General features: G+C 39.1%; 1 protein-coding gene across 1 annotated transcript; it reads right to left on the reverse strand.

Moving 5' to 3' along the window:
- Nucleotides 1-798: 798 nt before the first annotated feature.
- LOC106881734 (small ribosomal subunit protein mS31) lies at nt 799-19,820 on the reverse strand. The gene is made up of 8 exons (XM_089339698.1): nt 19,662-19,820; nt 16,258-16,368; nt 15,828-16,004; nt 13,221-13,291; nt 9,851-9,896; nt 6,827-6,894; nt 3,587-3,724; nt 799-1,128 (listed from the first exon to the last, which is right to left on the reverse strand). Exons 1-8 carry the CDS (start codon nt 19,748-19,750, stop codon nt 899-901), a joined length of 930 nt encoding a protein of 309 aa, XP_089195824.1. The 5' UTR covers nt 19,751-19,820; the 3' UTR covers nt 799-898.
- Between the last annotated feature and the right edge of the window lie 1,971 nt (nt 19,821-21,791).

The raw sequence follows: 21,791 nt of genomic DNA on the forward strand, positions 1-21,791 counted from the left end.
AATTATTACATGTTTTTCTCTTATATACCACACACATACAAGACAAGTAAACCTAAATCTGACTGACAGGATACAGCATTTGTAATTTCATTGAACTATTACGTACTGTTACCTTCCATTCCTGTAATATAGCATCAGAATTTCAGCACTAACACTGACAGAACACAGCATTTGTAATTTCATTTCACTAATATTTACTGATATTCCTGTGGAGGCGCAATGGCCCAGTGGTTAGGGCAGCGGACTCGCAATCATGGTATTGCAGTTTTGATTCCCAGATTGGGCATTGTGAGTGTTTATTTACCGAAAACACCTAAAGGTTCATGAGGCTCCGGCAGGGGATGGTGGTGAACCCTGCTGTACTCTTTCACCACAACTTTCTCTCACTCTTACTTCCTGTTTCTGTTGTGCCTCTAATTCAAAGGGTCAGCCTTGTCACACTGTGTCACGCTGAATATCCCCGAGAACTACGTTAAGGGTACACGTGTCTGTGGAGTGCTAAGCCACTTGCACATTAATTTCACGAGCAGGCTGTTCCGTTGATCGGATTAACTGGAACCCTCGACGTCGTAAGCGACAGAGTGCCAACAACAACAACTGATATTCCTAATCAAGCAAACTTCTTAACCACACAACCAAAACTGTATCTTGTATTTTTTAAACAAATTAATGTTTAGACGGAAATATGTCAACAGATAAACACCTATTTCCAATTAGCTTAAGAAAATAAATCTGTATTATACATAAAAATTACAAATTTTAAATATGGTTAAAAAGAAAAAAAGCCAAAAAAATTAATATAATTTTATTCTAAATATTTATTATCAAATTTAAATAAAAACAAATAATGAAACAATATTGTAATGCCTTTTTCTGTTTATTATGAATTTTTCTTTTATTATGTTAAAGCCAATTCCTCTTTAAGTAAGTGTCGTTTTTCTTCAAAATAATTCTTAAACCAGGAAATGTGGTCCTTCTTTTGTTGGACTGTTAAATAAGGGCTCAGTGAAAGTCCTGTAATGACTAATTCCATAAAGTGACGAATTGGTCCTTTTGAGGGGAAATCAGCAATCAAATCTTGTAGAAAGACATGTTCATGGAATCCTGTATTTATTTCTTCTTCCCAACCTAGAAATAACAAAAAAATAGATTAAAAAGAAATAAGTTGGTATCAGGAAGGGCATCCAGCCATAAAAACCAAGCAAAAACTGGAATTTGGTGCAGTCCTCTGGCTTGCCAGCCCTTATCAAACTGTCCAATCCAGCCATGCCAGTATGGAAGACGGACGTTAAATAATGAGGATGCGAAATAATTATTGTTTTGAAACATACCCTTACCAATAAGTTAGGAGATTTAGCCTTAAATATTCTCATTCCATTTTGATATCTGGTTATTCTTATTCTTCATCTTCCTCAGGCTTATTATATAATTCCTTGTGTATATGTTGTTGGCACTCCATCACTTACGACGTCGAGGGTTCCAGTTGATCCGATCAACGGAACAACCCGCTCGTGAAATTGATGTACAAATGGCTAAGCATTCCACAGACACGTGTACCCTTAACGTAGTTCTTGGGGATATTCAGCGTGACACAGTGTGACAAGGCTGACTCTTTGAATTACAGGCACAACAGAAACAGGAAGAAAGAGTGAGAGAAAGTTGTGGTGAAAGAGTACAGCAGGGTTCGCTACCATCCCCTGCCGGAGCACCGTGGAGCTTTAGGTGTTTTTGCTCAATAAACACTCACAACGCCCGGTCTAGGAATCGAAACCGCAATCCTATGACCGCGAGTCCGCTGCCCTAACCACTGGGCCATTGCGCCTCCACCCTTGTGTGTGTGTATATATATAATTGTATGTTTAGTGTTATATTTCTGGTGTTGTGTTGTGTCTAGATCAGTAATGAGTAAACTGTGGCCCAAGGGACTTTTTGAATGGTACGCCCAACAAATAATTTCATTGAATTTTCCAATAGTGTAGCCTGTTTGTCGAACCATGTCTTATATGGTCTGCTTCTTGGAAAAGGTTGCCCAAGCCTGGTCTAGATCTTTGTAGGTAAGAGCACGTTGCTGTTGTTGTTGTAGTGGTTGTTGACTGAATGAGCTCAGCTATGCTTCAGTGGGGTTAGATCCAGAGGTAGTTTATTTCTTTAACATTTCCAGCTATTTCCATTCTGCTGCTACCACCAATGCCTTCATTATCATCTTAACATCCCCCCTTTTTTCCATGCTTGCATCGGTCAGAAATTTGTTGAAGCAGATTTCCTGTAGCTGGATGCTCTTCCTGTCATCAGCCTTCACCCAATTCCATGTAATGGTAGTATTTCTCCACCACCTCAGTCCTTCAAACACAAACAGTAAACATGTTTGCATAGAAGATTGCAAACATTGCTCACATGAGAGTGACGTTTGCTTACAATGTTTGCAATGCCAAGATGACACATATATACACCACCACCACCACCACTACCACCACCACCACCATTACTTTAACCCTTCAGCATTCAAACCAGCTATATCAAGCCCAAATATTCAGTTTTATGGTGAAACTGGCCAGATCCAGCCTCTCACATCTACCCTACAATGTCATTCTAAAAATAAACAATTACATCTTCAAAATCTTGAAGCTACAAGATTGCTACACGATTAATTTTAAAAGATGCGGATAAATAAGCATTGCATTTGAGAAATTAATCTGAATGCTAAAGGGTTAATGTCTATTTTTTTCCATGCTGGTATGGGTCAGACAGAATTTGCTGAGGTGGATTTTCTTTGGCCAGATGCCCTTTCTGTCACCAACCCTTACCTGTTTCCAAGAAAAGTAATATTTCCCTGTTGACCAGATTGGAAACAAAGGACAACGCTTGGATGATGATGAGTCTTGTTTATAGCTATTGTGTGATGTCAAAACAAGAGGACAGTAACATATGCACACACACACAACAGGCTTCTTTCAGTTCTCATCTACCAAATCCACTCACAAGGCTTTGATCAGCCCAGGGCTGTAGAAGAAGACATTTGCCCAAGGTGACACACAGTGAGACTGAACCTGAAACCATGTGGCTGGGAAGCAAATTCCTTACCACACAGCCATGCTTGTACCTGTCTCAGAACCCAGTTATTTTCAGCAGTTGTTGGCATTCCGTTGCTTACGACGTCGAGGGTTCCAGTTCAACGGAACAGCCTACTCGTGAAATTAACGTGCAAGTGGTTGAGCACTCCACAGACACGTGTACCCTTAACGTAGTTCTCGGGGGATATTCAGCATGACACAGTGTGACAAGGCTGACCCTTTGAATTACAGGCACAACAGAAACAGGAAGTAAGAGTGAGAGAAAGTTGTGGTGGAAGAGTACAGCAGGGTTCGCCACCATCCCCTGCTGGAGCCTTGTGGAGCTTTAGGTGTTTTCGCTCAATAAACACTCACAACGCCCAGTCTGGGAATCGAAACCGTGATCCTATGACCACGAGTCCGCTGCCCTAACCACTGGGCCATTGCGCTTTTCAGCAGTAACAGGTAACAAAACATACCAAGAACTGTTCATACAAAGACATGGAGAAGAAAAACAAAATATTTATTAAACTGACCGGCTTCGTTATTGATTGGGAATGTCCAGTATTTTCCTTCTTTAGTCCAAATAGCGATTTCTTCAAAAGCATTTGACGGGAATACAGGAATGGAAGTTAAGGTTTCTGCATTTATTTCATCCCACAGGCTTTGTTTCTCTGTTGTAAAGAAAAGAAAATTAAATAGCCCAGCCATAGAACATTCAAGAAACTGGTTGACTGCAAGAAAAAAAAAAGTGCATTTATATTGCTTGTTTTTATGTCCATTTTTTCCTGCTAGCAAGGGTTAGAGAAATATATGCTAGATGTCCTTGTCACTAAACCCTTACCTAAAGATTACTAATTTTAAATATTCTTTTACTTTTTTCAAGTCATTTGACTGTGGTCATAATGAAGCACCATGTTAAAGGGTTTTAGTCAAGGAAATCGACCCCAGTACTTATTTTTGTAAGCCTAGTACTTATTCTATTATCCTCTTTTGCCAAATCGCTAAGTTACAAAGATGTAAACATACCAACAAGTGATAGTGGGGAGACAAACACAAAGACACACACATATATATATATATATATATTTATATATATATATATATATATATCATCATCATCGTTTAACGTCCGCTTTCCATGCTAGCATGGGTTGGACGATTTGACTGAGGACTGGCAAGCCAGAAGGCTGCACCAGGCTCCAATCTGATCTGGCAGAGTTTCTACAGCTGGATGCCCTTCCTAATGCCAATCACTTTGAAAGTGTAGCGGGTGCTTTTACGTGCCACTAGCACGGGGGCCAGTCACACAGTACTGGCAACGGCCATGCTCAAATGGTGATTTTTTACGTGCCACCTGCACGGGAGCCAGTCCAGCGGCACTGGCAATGACCTCGCTTGAATGATTTTCTAACGTGCCACCAGCACAAGTGCTAGAGGCAGCGCTGGTACCGATTACGCTCAAATGGTGCCATTTACGTGCCACTAGCATGGAAGCCAGACAGCTACTCCGGCAATGAACACGCTCGGACAGTGCTGTTAGTGCTCCACTGGCACAGGTGCCAATATATATATATATATATATATATATATTCCCTCTGTTAGGAGGCACAAGCACTTACACAACAATAACTACACATCAAACATAAATAATAATCATTCTATTTACCTATATTTTTACCTCAAACTGACCTCAGTCTTCCCAACACACAAATAACCTCGATTCATAAATACTATCCACCCACCTCATTTCCTCTCCTTCCATCATTTCAAAAAGATAGTTGATCAATTTCTTAGAGATAATTCCAAGAACTGTGCTTCAGTCATTTTCATAAAAGCATGTAAAATCACTGGTATTGATACACTGCATAATTTGCTGACTTCCTGTGTATCAACCTGCAACCCTCCAATATAGATTTTTCCCTTCACTTTAAGACAAGGTTAATTCCCTATCAGACCAGCGTTTGCTATGTCAATGAACAACAGTCAAGGACAAAGCTTATCACAACATGGCATTTATCTCTCTATAACAGTGTTCACACATGGTCAGTTGTATGTTGTACTCAGTACAGTTGGGGATCCTTTGTATCTAAAGACTTGTGCTGGTCAAAGTCAGTTTAGTATATCAAGGAGACATCAGAGACACCCCAATTATAAAAATATTAAATTCGCAAGAAATGTTGCCTAGACAGACATCATTTGATTGCCAAAATTTCCTGCTTGGAGAATGTTTTATATAATACTGTACATCCTCCTCCTCCTTTAATGTATATTTTCCATACTGGCATGGGTTGGACAGTTTAACCAGAGCTGACAAACAGGAGAGCTGCACCAGGTTCCTATCTGACTTGGCCTGGTTTCTATGGCTGGATGCCCTTCCTAATGCCAGCCACTTTACAATGTGTGCTGGGTGCTTTTAACATGGCACTGGCACAAGCAGAATATAATATTGTGTACATAAGGTGTTCCATCCTCATCATCATGAGCACATACAAAGAAAAAAATTGTAAAAACTAATTCTATATTTTTCAGCATACAAGTGAAATATTTCAGACCAAAATTTACAACCAAAACAGGCAGGTCAACTTACACAAGAGGACTACTTTGAAAGAGCAAAAATTCCATGTAAAAGGCAGCAAGATTTTGAAAGCTGCTGCTGATGTTTAAATGTTTACACAACATAATTGCATGATATGCTATACATGATTTACATTTGACGGATATTTGTCCTCATCTTGTTTGTTGTTAGCACAATGTTTCGGCTGATATACCCTCCAGCCTTCATCAGGTGTCTTGGGGAAATTTCGAACCTGGGTTCTCATTCCTAAGGTATTTTTCATTATTCAGGTCACTGCCTGGAACTGAACTTGGAATCTTGGGGTTAGTAGCCCGCGCTCTTAACCACTATGCCATATGCCCGTGGCGTAGTGGTTAAGAACGCAGGCTACTAACCCCAAGATTCTGAGTTCAATTCCAGGCAGTGACCTGAATAATAACATCAAAAAATACCTTAGGAATGAGAACCCAGGTTTGAAATTTCCCCAAGACACCTGATGAAGGCTGGAGAGTATATCAGCCGAAACATTGTGCTAACAACAAACATGATGAGGACAAATATCTGTCAAATGTAAATAATGTATATAATTCCTCATCTCTTAAATATAGAACTGTATGATACACTAAGTTGACTTATATACCAGAAAATAAAATATGTATTTTGTTCGATTAAATATTTCTTTCATTTCACTGAAGGACAACCTCAGGATGCTGAATCTCACAGAGGAGATGACAAAGGACCAAGATACCTGGTGCCTTGCTGTACTCAAGAAGACCTGTACTCCACAGCAGAAGTGTTAAGGCCACTCCCCCTGGTGAAAAGGATTGGCCTACAAGAGTTCTGTGCCTATGTGACATAAAAAGCACTCGTGCCAGTACCGTGTAATAGCACCTGTGCTGGCACCATATAAAAGCACCCAGCACACTCTGTAAAGTGGTTGGCGTTAGGAAGGGCATCCAGCCTTAGAACCCATGCCAAAGCAGACAGGAGCCAGGTGCAGCCTTCCAGCTTGACAGCCCTGGTCAAACCATCCAACCCATGCCAGCAGGGACAACAGACATTAAATGATGATGGTGATGACTGCAATGAAACAAAATGTAATTTATTCCAGGCTCAGAAAATCGGGTCATGTACTAGTAGACAGTAATTAGTGTTTGCAGCTCTCACTCTCGGAAATAATTCTGAAATAGCAACTTAGGAAAAACAAAAAAGAAATTACCTGGTTCAGGTGGAGGTTGTGTAACTTTGTCGAAAATTTGAAGGCCGGGAGCAGAAAATAACTTTGTGCTGTGTAAAACCAAGAGAATCTATTAAACATTTCACATTCTTGGGAATTTCAGAAGATTTCAGAAAACATGAAAAACCAGCATATAATGATTTAAGTACAAGTAAGAAAAAAAAAATTACACATGGTTACATAAATAATAATAATAATAATAATAATAATAATCCCTTCTATTAAAGGCACAAGGCCTGAAATTTTGTGGGAAGAGACTAGCTGATTATACTGACCCCAGTGTTTTACTGGTATTTAATTTATCAACCCCGAAAGGATGAAAGGCAAAGTTGACCCCCGGTGGAATTTGAACTCAGAACATAATGATGGATGAAATGTAGCTAAGTATTTTGCCTGTCATGCTAACGATTCTACCAGTTTGCCACCTTAATTATAATGTATCGACCCCTAAAGGGTGACGAACAGGAAAAACCAATCTTGGTAGAATTTGACCTCAGAGCATAAAGATGAATGAATTGTTATAAAGCATTTTGTCCAGTGAACTGAGAACTCTGCCAGCTTGCTACCTTACAAATAATAATAATAATAAATATATGTTTTATTATATACAGGGTTGGCCAGAAGTCACCCGACAGTAAATCAAATTTCCATAAATACTATTTGTAATTCTGTATTGACTTGAATGGGAAAATGTGTTGCTCAAGAATGATTTCGGTTTGAATGATTTTCATGATGTTTCATATTCAGAAGCTTTTATTAAATTGATTCAGTTGTTAAACATAAATAAATCATGGAATTAAATGGTTTTGATTAACTGTCAGGTAATGTTTGGCCAACCCTGTATATACACACACACTCACATATATATACATATATTGTGGCACTCCGTCAGTTACGACGATGAGGGTTTCAGTTGATCCAGTCAAGGGAACAGCCTGCTCGTGAAATTAACGTGCAAGTGGCTGAGCACTCCACAGACAGGTGTGCCTTTAACATAATTCTCGGGGAGATTCAGTGTGACAGAGAGTGTGACAAGGCTGGCCCTTTGAAATACAGGTACAACAGAAACAGAAAGAAAGAGTGAGAGAAAGTTGTGATGAAAGAGTACAGTAGGGCAGCCTTTTGGAGCTTTAGGTGTTTTTGCTCAATAAACACTCACAACACCGAAAATACAAACTAATGTTATATCCCTATCTCCCGAGCTGGGTTTTGAAACCGTATTCTGGTTGTTGAGGATAATGGTATTTCCTTTGTCTTGTGAACAAGTACAGCTATTTTTAGCGTAGGAGTGATCGGTGACCCTTTCCGGTCACCAAAAGTTCAGAAAAACAAGTGAGGAATTGTACTGAACTGACCCAGCTTTGGGAGGGGGTAAAGTAACACTATTGAGCTATGGTATTTGTGATAAACAAAGAATTGGCGCGAACAGTTGGTATCAGGCGAGTTGGCCAGTCGAGTTGGCCGAAGCAGTTGGCCTGAGAGTTGGATGAAGAACGTCAGCCAGTGAAGATGAACAGTGATAAATCTGACAGAGAGAGGGCCTATAGTCAGCAGGTACGAGTAAGCAGAAATGTATAGAGTCTCAGACAGAGAGATGGAACTGTTGTGGCAGCCAAAAGAGATCGTAGTAGTCAGTTGGTTACTTCTTGGATAGTAGGAGTTTTGAAAGAAAGGAAGTTATTACAGTAAAGGGTTGTGTAAATATTCTTCCAAGAAAAATGTACTTGCCGTTATGATGTATAAAGAAAAAGAACTGTTAACTGTGATGTTAACTTAAAAGAGAAAAAAAAAAAGAAAGAACTTCGTTACATGTTGCTTAATTGAAAAGAAAACAAAGAAGTGAAAGAACTTTTGATGGACTTGATGTACGAACTCTTGCTTATGTAATGATTGTAAGCCTTTGATTATGTTGCATGTGCTATTGTTATATGCTATTGGATTTGAATTGTTATGCAATGTGTTGATGATGTAATGTTTTATTCTGATGTTTGATGTAAAAAGAAAAAGTTAGTTCCGCTACCCAGCGTAGGGTCTCCGTGTTATTTCTTCCCCTCCTCCTTTTGCTTGTTGTTCTTCGTTGCGTGCTCCAGCTGGGGCTTATTGGTGGCCATGGCGAGCATCCCAACTCACTGAGCGTCGACGTTCGTGCACACGCGAGTTCTCTCTACGTTAAAGAGGTGCTTCGCGTGCGGGCGTTCGTAACAATATATATACACACACACATACATACATACACATATTATTTTTCTTTTATTTTTTCAGTCATTTGACTGCGGCCATGCTGGAGTATCGCCTTTAGTCTAGCAAATCAACCCCCAGAACTTATTCTATTGGTCTCTTTTGCCGAACTGCTAATGTTACGGTGACGTAAACACACCAACATCAGTTGTCAAACGATGGTAAGGGGACAAACACAAATACCCAAACATACACACATACATACATACATGTACACATACACACACACACATATATATATATATATAGTAATGCCTCACGCTTAGAGGGACTAAATAAGTCAAAAACTACCCTCTAAGCGTGAGGCATTACTATATAGTTAATGCCCTTATACAAATTATATATATTTATGGAAAAAACGATGGGTTTTTTCCTCATGGGGTTTTTTCACGCTGACTACTTGATAAATTCTTATAAAGATTTTATCCTATGCTAGCATGGAAAGCGGACGTTAAACGATGATATGGGGGCTTCTTTCAGTTGCCATCTACCAAATCCACTCACAAGGCTTCGGTTGGCCCGAGGCTATAGTAGTAGACACTTGCTCAAGATGCCACGCAGTGAGACTGAACTTGGAACCATGTGGTTGGTAAGCAAGCTACTTACCACATAGCCACTCATAGTTTATATAATCATATCATTTATTCAATTTCCCTGCTGACATGTTTGCATGAGTTTTCTATTGGATTTAAACCCAGAGCTAACATATGTGTGTATTTAGATACACACACACACACACACATTCCAAATAGTAAAATTTACTGTTACCTTTCAGTATGAATAATTTTCTTGGGCTTCATTGGAGGTGTCTGAGCTGTTCAATGAAGAAAGAGAAAGAAAAAGAAAATTTAACTTTGATTTTAAGACACTGGAAGGATATTTTCCAAAGAAATTCTAAAGGAAATACAGCATTTTGATTTACATTCAATGCACCAAAATAGAAGAAATATGAGCTTTAAAAAAAGCACCATTCTTTTTGTTTTCCCCTGGACTAAAAATATATTTTCTATGCTTTCAATGGATATATGATTAAGTGAGTAATTTCAATAAATGTGTGATTAAGTGAGTATTTTATATTTGATTTCCTAGTGTCTAAAGGTGTCATGCCACACTAACAATGTCTAAGCTGTCATTGTAGCAATATCACCACCAACTACAACAAAGGCACTTTAAAAAAAAGGTATTGGAGGGGCAATGCATACCCTGTGTTGCTTACCCATGATTTTTAATTGAAGTGAATTAATTATTTTTTTTTTTTAAGTATCACCATTATGGGTATTTATACTCTGGTGAAGTTCAGAAATCCATCAGTGTACACACACACACACATATGTATGTATGTACGCACACGTGTCTACGCACATAGGTACACCACGATCTATACACACACAGATGAGGATTGATTCATATGCAAAAGAAAGTGAACAAAATAATATGACCACTTGCTTATCGGGAAATTTATAAGTTCCATTTCATTTTATTCTTTTTTTTTAACTATCACCATTAGAGGTATTTGTACTCTGGTGAAATTAAGAAATCAAGTCGTAAATAAACAAAACCCTCGAATCCATCACTGTATGCAAGCATGCACACACACAGTCGCATATTTATGTATGTATGCATACATGTCTATGTGCATAAGTATGCCATAATCTATACACATGTAGATGAGGGTCAATTCATATGAAAAGGAAAGTGAACAAAATAATATGACTACTTCCTCATTGGGAAATTTGTTAGTTTGATTTTTTTTTTGAAAGATGATCAAACCAAATGTTCATCCTTTTGAGCCACTCATCCAATGAGTATTTCTGCCAAATGTGAAAATCTGTTCTCCTGCTTTCCAGTAATTTTGCAAACACACAAAGACGAGTGATTACAATACCCAGCTTTTGCTTACACACACACAGGGTAAAAAAAGGGCATGTACAGGGATATCATAGAGATCATCATCATCATCATCATCGTTTAACGTCCGCTTTCCATGCTAGCATGGGTTGGACGATTTGACTGAGGACTGGTGAAACCGGATGGCAACACCAGGCTCCAGTCTGATTTGGCAGAGTTTCTACAGCTGGATGCCCTTCCTAACGCCAACCACTCAGAGAGTGTAGTGGGTGCTTTTACGTGTCACCCGCACGAAAACGGCCACGCTCGAAATGGTGTCTTTTATGTGCCACCCGCACAAGCCAGTCCAGGGGCACTGGCAACGATCTCGCTCGAAAATCCTACAGGAGCCAGTCAGGCGGTACTGGCAACGGCCACGCTCAAAATGGTGCATCTCATGTGCCACCCGCACAAGAACCAGTCCAGGGGCACTGGCAACGATCTTACTTGGCTTGCCGGGTCTTCTCACGCACAGCCCATTTCCAAAGGTCTCGGTCCGTAGTCATCGCCTCGGTGAGGCCCAATGTACGAAGGTCTTGCCTCACCACCTCAGCCCAGGTCTTCCTGGGCCTACCTCTTCCACGGGTTCCCTCAACTGTTAGGGTGTGGCACTTTTTCACGCAGCTATCCTCCTCCATTCTCACCACATGTCCATACCAGCGCAATCGTCTCTCTTGCACGCCACAACTGATGCTTCTAATGTTCAGCTTTTCTCTCAAGATACTTACACTCTGACGGGTATTCACATGACAAAGAGATAGATCAGGTATTGAAACTAACTCAAAGAATTATTCTAGCACAAATGATTAGGAAGAGAATTAGCTTAAATGACAAAAGACCAAGACCTCTGGAGATATGCTGTGACTGCAATGACCCGGCAAATAAAGTGAGTTCACGGCTGTATCCTACACCTGTTTTGCATAACCAGCCCCAGCCCATTCAAAAGTACCTTGGATCGTAGGGTGACCTGCTGTGCTTCAGGAGACCTATTGAGTCAAGTACATTAACATCAAAATGAAAATCAAATGGAAATTGTGGTTGTGATCCCCATGCCGGTGGCACGTAAAAAGCACCATGCGAGCATGGCCGATGCCAGTACCGCCTTGATTGACGTTTGTGCTGGTGGCATGTAAAAAGCACCAACCGATCATGGCCGTTGCCAGCCTCCTCTGGCCCCTGTGCCAGTGGCACGTAAAAAGCACCCACTACACTCATGGAGTGGTTGGCATTAGGAAGGGCATCCGGCTGTAGAAACACTGCCAGATCAGACAGGAGCTTGGTGCAGCCTCCTGGCTTCCCAGACCCCAGTTGAACCATCCAACCCATGCCAGCATGGAAAGTAGATGTTAAACGATGATGATGAGATACAGTTCGACTTTATGCTAGAAGGGAGCACTCACTAAGGGTACCCACTAATGTTTTCTTCCCCATGAAACAACTACAGAGGAAATTTTTAGCTAAGATCAAGGCACTATATTCAGCATTCGTTGATCTAGAGAAGACCCATGACAAAGTACAAAGCCCTGTGACCTGATAGCTGTTAAAAAAAACTAGGAGTAGATGAATGTGTTACCTTTGTTTGCTAAATATAATGATGACAAGGAATAAATCTATAATTTTAATTATTTTAATTGCGGAGAACCTTTACAATTATAAGATAATAGGAATATTCATTTGCAATTTCTATTTCTTCTTCCTCATGTTCTGTTTTTATGTAGTTATATAATTTAAATTGAGGTCTATTTCTCTGTTATGCTTCCCTCTTTATGTGAGAGTAATAAATATTGCCATAAACACCTTGATAGAATGTTATCATTTAATGTCCATGTTGCATGCTGGCAAAACTTGAAAATTATTTACAAAACTGTTTGTATCACCTAAGCAGCTTTCTCTTTAATTTTCTTTTCAGTTATGGCTCCACTGATAAAGCCATATTAAAGATATGTGTTTTATATGCTAAACGCTTTTTCTTCACTCTTCAATCCTCTTGTTACCATATTCCTGTTAAAATACACTGCTTTTATTTCTATTAACTTTGTAAATAATGACGACTTTAGTAAAATAACTTTCGTCATTATTAAACTGGTGTTTGGAACATATACTGACATGGAATTTTGATGGAAGGATTTAATTTAGATCACATTAAGACTTGAAGTTTGTGTCACAGAACCAGGGGTACTCTCAGACGAGTTGGTATCAAAAGGATTAATAAATGCACATACATTCAAGACATTTTTAGAATTTTACTCACAGTCAGTTCTCATTTCTTTTCCTGAATATGATGTTCTCTCTTTGATAACTTTCATCCCAGCAAATAAATTTCTAAAAAATAAAAAAAATACATTAACATATGAAGGAAGTTTCCAGACTAATAAAGAGATACAGGGTGTGGCAGAACGGTTGCCCCAATTTCAAAGGTTAATAAACTGATATCGAGGAAACCTTTCTGCCGCACCCTGTATAATAAGCAATGAGTTTACCCAGGTATTTAAAAACTCTTTGAGCCATCACTACACATCTTTGCATCAGTTTCCTATTTTCAATTTTATTAATTTGATCCAGCTGCATGAATTTGTGAATTTGTTTTTGAAAGTATTTCCAGTGAATTAAATTATTTCATATAAGGCACTGTAATTTAGAGACCTCTGTTAATTTTCAGTATGAAAAAAAACTGAGAACTGGTTGACAGCTATACAATTAAGGTTATGAAGCTAGAGACCTTGAGACCTCTGTTTGTTTTTATTATTAAAAAACTTGATAACCTGATGACAGCTAACAGATAAAAGCACAATTAATGATATAAAGGTAAGGATTACTACGACAGTAGCTGAGATAAAGAAAACATCTGGCAAAATAGGGCATGTACTAATCACAGACATTGCAAATCAAAGAAGAGAATGGAGTCTGAGCCAATCACTGGTATAGCAGTATCATCATTAACTGCTATAAAGGCTAAGGAGATGTTCTAGAAAGAAGCAACTAGAGAGAAATCATACTAATGGACCAGATATTCAATGTAACAGAAAGATTATCAAGTGATTTAGCTGAGTAGATAAGATGCAGTCTGGTTTTATGTCAGAAAGCAGGGTATCACTGATGTTTTTTCCCCAGGGAGACAACTACAGAAGTACTTGGCTAAGAGCAAAACCACTATACTAAGCATCCGTTGATCAAGTGAAGGGTCTTGATAAGGTACCAGGTTCTGTGGTACTATGCAAGCCATATACAGAGGTGCTAGGTGAGAATTGATAATAGTTCAGCAAAGACTTTAACATGCAGGAGTAAGTGTGCAACAAAGTTCAGTTCTTACTCCATTCCTGTTTATTACAGTTCTCTGGGCTATAACAGAGGTATTATCAGCTGTCCAGGTGAACTCCTGAATGCTGATAACATGGTTCTCATGATTAAGTCTAAAGTCTATCAAAGATTTGGAAAAGAAATTCTAAACATGGGAGCAAAGATTAGAATCAAGAAGCCTCAAAGAAAACCAAAGTAGTCCTGGGTAAGTCTTTAAACTGCATCCAATAATGGGACTGATTCAGGAGCTCTAAGGTTTTGAAGTGTGGGGAACCACCTCTTAGCCATTTTGTTTCCAGGTTTACTCTGACCAGGAGTAGTAGCATCTGTTAGGGTCCCAGCTATGGGTCAACTAGCAGGAGTACCACCCGCTTTAAACCCAGGCTACGTGTACTCTGATAACTGGTGGTGACTTGGTCACTGAATCCTCTGTGATGATTGACAATGAATGACAAGATGAGCTGCTACGGATCACACTGTCTCAAAGTGTGTATGCATGTAACCGGAGACCACATGTGAATTTGCACTCTCACTGAATTTCCAAACATGACCTCTACACCTCAATGATAAATGACCACAGCTACAGCATCTGTACTATCTGACATGTTCTGCTCTCCCTGTGCGGCATATGTCAAATTTGCAAGCTGGAATTTTGGCAGCTTGTACTACGGGCTTCTTTCAGTTTCCGTCTACCAAATCCACTCACAAGGCTTTCGTTGGCCCGAGGCTATAGTAGAAGACACTTGCCCAAGGTGCCACGCAGTGAGACTGAACCCAGAACCATGTGGTTGGTAAGCAAGCTACTTACCACACAGCCACTCTGAATTTCCTTGAGAACTATATTAAGGGCACACGTCTATGGAGTGCTCAGCCCCTTCCAAGTTAATTTTACAAGTAGGTTGTTACATTGATCACATCAACTGGAACCCACGACATTGTAACTGACGGAGTGCTAGTTTGTAAGTTAGTTACCATTCAATAAAAATATGGTAAGGAAATGATATGGTATGGATGAGGTGGTGAAGCACAACCTTTGAACGTTGGGCCTCATGGAGGCAATGATGAGCGACTGAGACCTTTGGAGATATGCTATGCTTGAGAAGATCCAACAAGCTAAGTGAGACTGTAGCTGTGCCCTATGACAGTGTTGCATAATTGGCCCATTTAAGAGTACTCTTCAATCATTGGGTAATATACTGTGCTTGAGAAGACCTGTTGAGTCAAGTGAAATCATTGTCGTGGCCGATGCCACTACTGCTTGAAGTATCATTTGAGTGCTGCCTGACTGGCTGGTGGCATGTAAAAAGAACCCACTACCCTCTCAGAGTGGCTGGGGTCAGGAAGGGCATCCAGCTGTAGAAACCTTGCCAGATTACATTGGAACCTGGTGCAGCCTTCTGGCTTGCCAGTCCTCAGTCAAACCGTCTAACCCATGCCAGCATGGAAAGCAGACGTTAAACGACGATGATGAAAGGATTTATCTAACAATATCAAATGAGATAATTACAAAGGAACTTTTGAAATACAGAAATAAAAAGTAACATTCCGAAATTTTACTTACTCAATGCTAAGGCTAGGTTTCGCGTCAGCTGCATTTGTCTTTTGGGATTCTGATAACACATTATGAGCCTGCAACCTCTGAAGTAACTGGGACTGAGTTTTTAAAGGATCTCCTGGTAAAGACTCAGCAACTTCTTTAGCAGCGACTGCCAACTCTTCACTGACGCCATCGAGATTTCTGAAGTGGAAATTATACACAAATTAGTGTTGTATAATTAGTATTTGGCAAAAGAGAGCTATAGAATAAGTACCAGGTTTTAAAAAATCCTGTGGTCAATTTGACCTACTAAAACCCTCTAAGGCGGTGCCCCAGGATGGCCGCAGTCTAATGATTAAAACAAATAAAAGGTAAAAGATATTTATGCCAGTTCTGAAATAAACGCCCCCCCCTCTCTCCCAAAAAACGATCTTATTTAAGATTTAAAACTTACTTTTTTGGTGTATCTTCTTTGTCAGAAATTTTGTCTTCATTTTCTTTTTGTAAAACAGGACTTATGCAAAGGTGCCGAGCTTTGCATTTAGATAGATGGGTATGCTGCAATCTGAAAACAATCATTTTACGATATAATTAAAACGACAGTTATTAAATGGAATCCAAAGAAACCAAAGCAGACGACGAAAAATGACAAAAAAAGAAAGTTTGAAACGTATTTAATAAGTACTTCATAAAATATTCGGTAAACTTATCGAAGCATGAACGTAATTAAAGATCTTCGATACAAAAGAGGGGGCGAAAGTAATGAATACGTACACCCGGTGTTGGGGTTAGGATTAGGGGTTTTTGTTGAACCGAAAACGGGTGGTATACGTATTCTTTACCTCTACCAAAGAGGGACCACATACAAACACGCTGGACTCCACAAAAATTCTAAGTCTGATATTTTAGTAAAATATAGCATAAAATGGTAATTAAGTTTGTTTCATTAGTCTCAGCAACCACAGGTTCCCTCATTGTCTCTCATAACGTATTATTATTATTTACACTTTATGAATAGAACTAGCAGAAATACCCGGCTTTGCCCGGGTTAAAGAGAATAATGAAATCTAAAAATGCCATCTAGACTACGCAACCCTCAACTGTTAGTAGCTACGATACCATATTTCTACATTAATAACTCTCCAATCCATGCCAGCATGGAACATAGACATTAAGTGGAATGCCAGTCTCTCATCTAGGAGGGCCTTGAAATCAATGTTACCAACTGGGGACTATGTGTGTCGCAGTGATAATAAAAAGACCCAAAGGAGGTCTGCAACGAAATAATTTTACTCAACACTTTGCAAGTGAATCAGTGGAGGCAAAGATGCGTCTCATTTACTTGACAATTTATGCACCACATTGCAGAAATCCCAATGTAATTATATCTGAAAGGGTAGTCTTACACCGTTGTACCGTTGAATTACAAATAATGCTCATCTGTTATGTTCGGGTTAAAATTTCATCAACATCAAAAATATATGAATTTTCATGGGAGTTATGGCTGTTATGCATAGAATATAATTTCCAAATTTCATAAAGATCCGTTCAGTACTTTTGACGTAGTTTTCGATAAGAAAACAAATGACTAATGTGTGTGTTTGTGTGCATGTGTTTGTGTGTGATGGGTGTATATATGTATAGATATCTGTATACATGTATATATGTGTACATATTACATGTACATCTATATATATATATACATCTACACATATGTATATACATATACATGTATGCATATAGATCTATATCTATATATATCTATGCATATACGTATACATATACATGTATATGTATACATATACATCTCCTTCTCTCTCTCTGAAAGTATCTGTAATTACAGTATCGAAATGTGATTGTTTCAGTTAGTGGAATAATGTGTACATATACATCTATATGTATACATATACATCTCTCTCTCTCTCTCTTTATCTCTCTCTCTCTCTCTCTCTCTCTTTCTCTCTCTCTCTCTCTCTCTCTTTCTCTCTCTATTTCTTTCTCTCTTTCTCTCTCTGTGAAAGTATCTGTCACTACAGTATCGAAATGTGATTGTTTCAGTTAGTAGAATAGTTTCATTTTTAAAGTGAAAGTATTTGACATGAGTGTTTTTGTTTCACTTTTGACACGTAATACTTAAATAGTGGAGGAGATATTATGTTGCCGTGGGCTCGAACTCTGCAAGAAGTTAAAATTTTTTTTGATTAAAACACAACTGGAACCCTAAGTAAGGCATCTGTAGAATTTGAATGAAATTGGTTGCGTAGTTCTCGAGTTTTAGGGATTCACACAGACAGACAGACAGACAGACAGACACACATTCTCATTTTTATATATATAGATAACCAAACGTCTACAAAAATACTGAGGTGAGCAGCTTTATGTCTAGTATAAAATATACAATAACAGTAATTAACGCGGTTTAATTAATCGTAGTATTTTGTAAATTGGATGTAGAATGTAGTTTGTCGCTTCTATGGAAGAAAGTCGTTGTTTACTTATAGATTCGGCAACTTAATCAAATGTTAGATAAAATTAGGTGCTTCCTTTTAAGTATTCAACTTTAAAATAACGGAAAATAAAGAAATATAGACATTATCGTGATATTAAAAATCCTGCAAAAAACATGTCTGTCATTCAGAGAGTTAAACGTTGTACAAATCTGAGATATCTAGCGACCAAATAAAGATGTGTTGCGCCTCAAATACTGTCTCAAATATAAGGCATAAAGTATATTTTACTCTCTTCATTTACGCCAATAATAATAAAAATACGTTTTTTTTTCTGTTTTAAAAGGAAAACACAAAGAAATCTAAACATTGGCATACATACACAAGTGTGCCCCGCTGATTTTGTTTACTCTTTATTTGTTTCAGTCGTTTGACTGCGGCCATGCTGGAGCACCGCCTTTAGTCGAGCAAATCGACCCCAGGACTTCTTCTTTGTAAGCCCAGTACTTATTCTATCGGTCTCTTTTTGCCGAACCGCTAGTTTACGGGGACATAAACACACCAGCATCGGTTGTCAAGTGGGGGGACAAACACAGACACACACACATATATATATATATATATATATATATATATATATATATATATATATATATATACGACGGGCTTCTTTCAGTTTCCGTCTACCAAATCCACTCACAAGGCATTGGTCGACCCGAGGCTATAGTAGAAGACACCTGCCCAAGGTGCCACGCAGTGGGACTGAACCCGGAACCATGTGGTTGGTAAGCAAGCTAACTTTTTAATGAAATTTTCTACCAATACCTTTCGGTTCGTGTATATTACGATGGTATCGGATTTTAATGCGGAAAATTGATAGGCGCGTAGATATTCTTACTGGCACACATCACATATGTATCAACACAAAAATTAAGTGATGTGTATCAGTATATGTGTCCCCATCAATTTTCTTTTTACATTAAATTCTGGTATAATTGTAGTCTACACTATTTGAAAGGTATTTGTAAAAATTTTCATTATAAAATATCTATTTTTCTGAATCTTATGAGGAAACAAAGTCCGGCCCAGTTCATCCGATAACTTTAACAGGTAAAATAATTGAGTTATATTTCAGGTAAAATTTTCTAAAATAAACAGGACATACAGATAGAATCAAACTTTGTCTATATTTTATTCTTTAAAATGTTAAATTAAACAAAAAAGAAATTATCAAAATTTTAAACGAGAAAGCATCCAATATATTTTAAAATAACTTTCTATGTTAAGCAATAACATTTTCAAGGTTACTTATGGTTTTACATTTGAAATACCTCTGGAAATTGAGAAAGATGTGTAAAGATGACAGGTAAGCATATATTTAGTATATACCTGGAAAAAAACTGAAACTTACTGTAAAACAGATTTGAAGGAGTTTCGATAAATTCTGTGAGTTAACCGACACAAAATTGGTAACAACCGGGAATCGAAGAACATCGCCATGATAACAAGGGAAGTAACTTAGGAATTACAAAATTGGTTTTAATAAGAAAGAAAACCTCACCACCATCGTGATCTTCTGAAAGATAGCTCTACAAATATAATATATATATATATATTGTTGTATTTCGGGATGGTCATTTTGGGGGGTAGGGGTAAATAAGCACACGCACTCTATATTCGTTCTTCACTCGTTTATTACTGTTCTTATTTCTTTTCTACCCACAAGGGGCTACACACAGAGGGGACAGACAAACGGATTAAGTCGATTATATTGTTCCTCAGTGTGTAACTGGTATTTATTTAATCGACCCCGAAAGGATGAAAGGTAAAGTCGACTTCGCCGGAATTTGAACGTAGCAGCAGACAAAATACGGCTAAACATTTCGCCCGGCGTGCTAACGTTTCTGCCAGCTCGCCGCCTTTTACTGTTCTTATTCTAACTCATGTCTACCGTCCGGAAATCTTTCGTCACACATCTGTGACCTCCTCAGCCACACTTTCCGTCTTCGCGTGTGCTCCTGCTCAGTTTAATCCACTGTCAGAGTTAGAATAAGAACAGTAATAAACGGATGAAGAACGAACATATAGTGTGTGGTTTATTTGGCATAAAAAATTTTTTAAATGACCATCCCGAAATACAACAATATCTGTTCCAACACACGACTCCACATCAGGAATCTTGCGACATAAATTCATAAGCGTATATATATATATATTTATATATATTTGGCAATCCCTCGTTTTCGGTCTCAGACTTGTAATAATTGGCAATTTCCATGAAATTTTTTTTTATATTTATTTTGGTGACTTCCATATTCATGACTTGAATAGTGAAACTCACTCGCACAATCATCATCATCATCATCATCATCATCGTTTAACGTCTGCTTTCCATGCTAGCATGGGTTGGACGATTTGACTGAGGACTGGTGCAACCGGATGGCTACACCAGGCTCCAATCTAATTTGGCAGAGTTTCTACAGCTGGATGCCCTTCCTAACGCCAACCACTCAGAGAGTGTAGTGGGTGCTTTTACGTGTCACCCGCACGAAAACGGCCACACTCGAAATGGTGTCTTTTATGTGCCACCCGCACAAGAGCCAGTCCAGGGGCACTGGCAACGATCTCACTTGGCTTGCCGGGTCTTCTCACGCACAGCACATTTCCAAAGGTCTCGGTCAGTAGTCATCGCCTCGGTGAGGCCCAATGTTCGAGGGTCTTGCCTCACCACCTCAGCCCAGGTCTTCCTGGGCCTACCTCTTCCACGGGTTCCCTCAACTGTTAGGGAGTGGCACTTTTTCACGCAGCTATCCTCATTCAATCTCACCATATGTCCAAACCAGCGCAATTGTCTCTCTTGCACACCACTACTGACGCTTCTTATGTTCAGCTTTTCTCTCAAGATACTTACACTCTGACGGGTATGCACATTTACATTACACATCCAGCGGAGCATACTGGCTTCATTCCTTGCGAGCTTACGCATGTCCTCAGCAGTCACAGCCCATGTTTCACTGCCATGTAGCATGGCTGTTCGTACACATGCATCATACAGTCTGCCTTTTACCCTGAGTGAGAGTCCCTTTGTCGCCAGCAGAGGTAAGAGCTCTCTAAACTTGGCCCAGGCTGTATGTACATGTATATGAAAGACAAGGGTGGACTTAAGAGGTGAACTGAGGGGCACGTGCCCCCCACCTCTAGAAAAGAAGTGTGCCCTTCTAAATAATGTAATTAACCCTTTTCTCCTGGAATGGTATTCCCTTCTGACCTTGTGCCCTCTCTCCAAAAACTTCCAGGGACCGCACCTGAAAGACAATGTGTGTCTGTGAGCATGCTACCCTCTGTTTTACTTTGTGGGCGCTCACATGTACATCTGTTATCTTTCATATACATGTACATTCATAAATAACAACACACGGGGGTTGAATTGCATGTTATAGTAGAAGGCAGAAAGCCTAAATGCGACATTTGTGGGGTCACAAGCCTCCTCAGTGCCTTCTGCTCCCCAAAAGATAGGAGGCACGAAGCCAATCCCACTATC

Source organism: Octopus bimaculoides, chromosome 22 (genome assembly GCF_046866305.1).
Source record: "Octopus bimaculoides isolate indiv1 chromosome 22, ASM4686630v1, whole genome shotgun sequence".
NCBI classification, from domain to species: domain Eukaryota; kingdom Metazoa; phylum Mollusca; class Cephalopoda; order Octopoda; family Octopodidae; genus Octopus; species Octopus bimaculoides.

What these genes read in the sequence shown, in the direction of transcription:
- LOC106881734 (XM_089339698.1), bottom strand. Translation starts at nt 19,750, where the DNA reads ATGGCGATGTTCTTCGATTCCCGGTTGTTACCAATTTTGTGTCGGTTA. An exon ending in TCCTTCAAATCTGTTTTACA is followed by an intron (nt 16,369 to 19,661) that starts GTAAGTTTCAGT and finishes GATTGTTTTCAG; the next exon opens with ATTGCAGCATACCCATCTAT. An exon ending in AAAAGAAATGAGAACTGACT is followed by an intron (nt 9,897 to 13,220) that starts GTGAGTAAAATT and finishes TTCATTGAACAG; the next exon opens with CTCAGACACCTCCAATGAAG.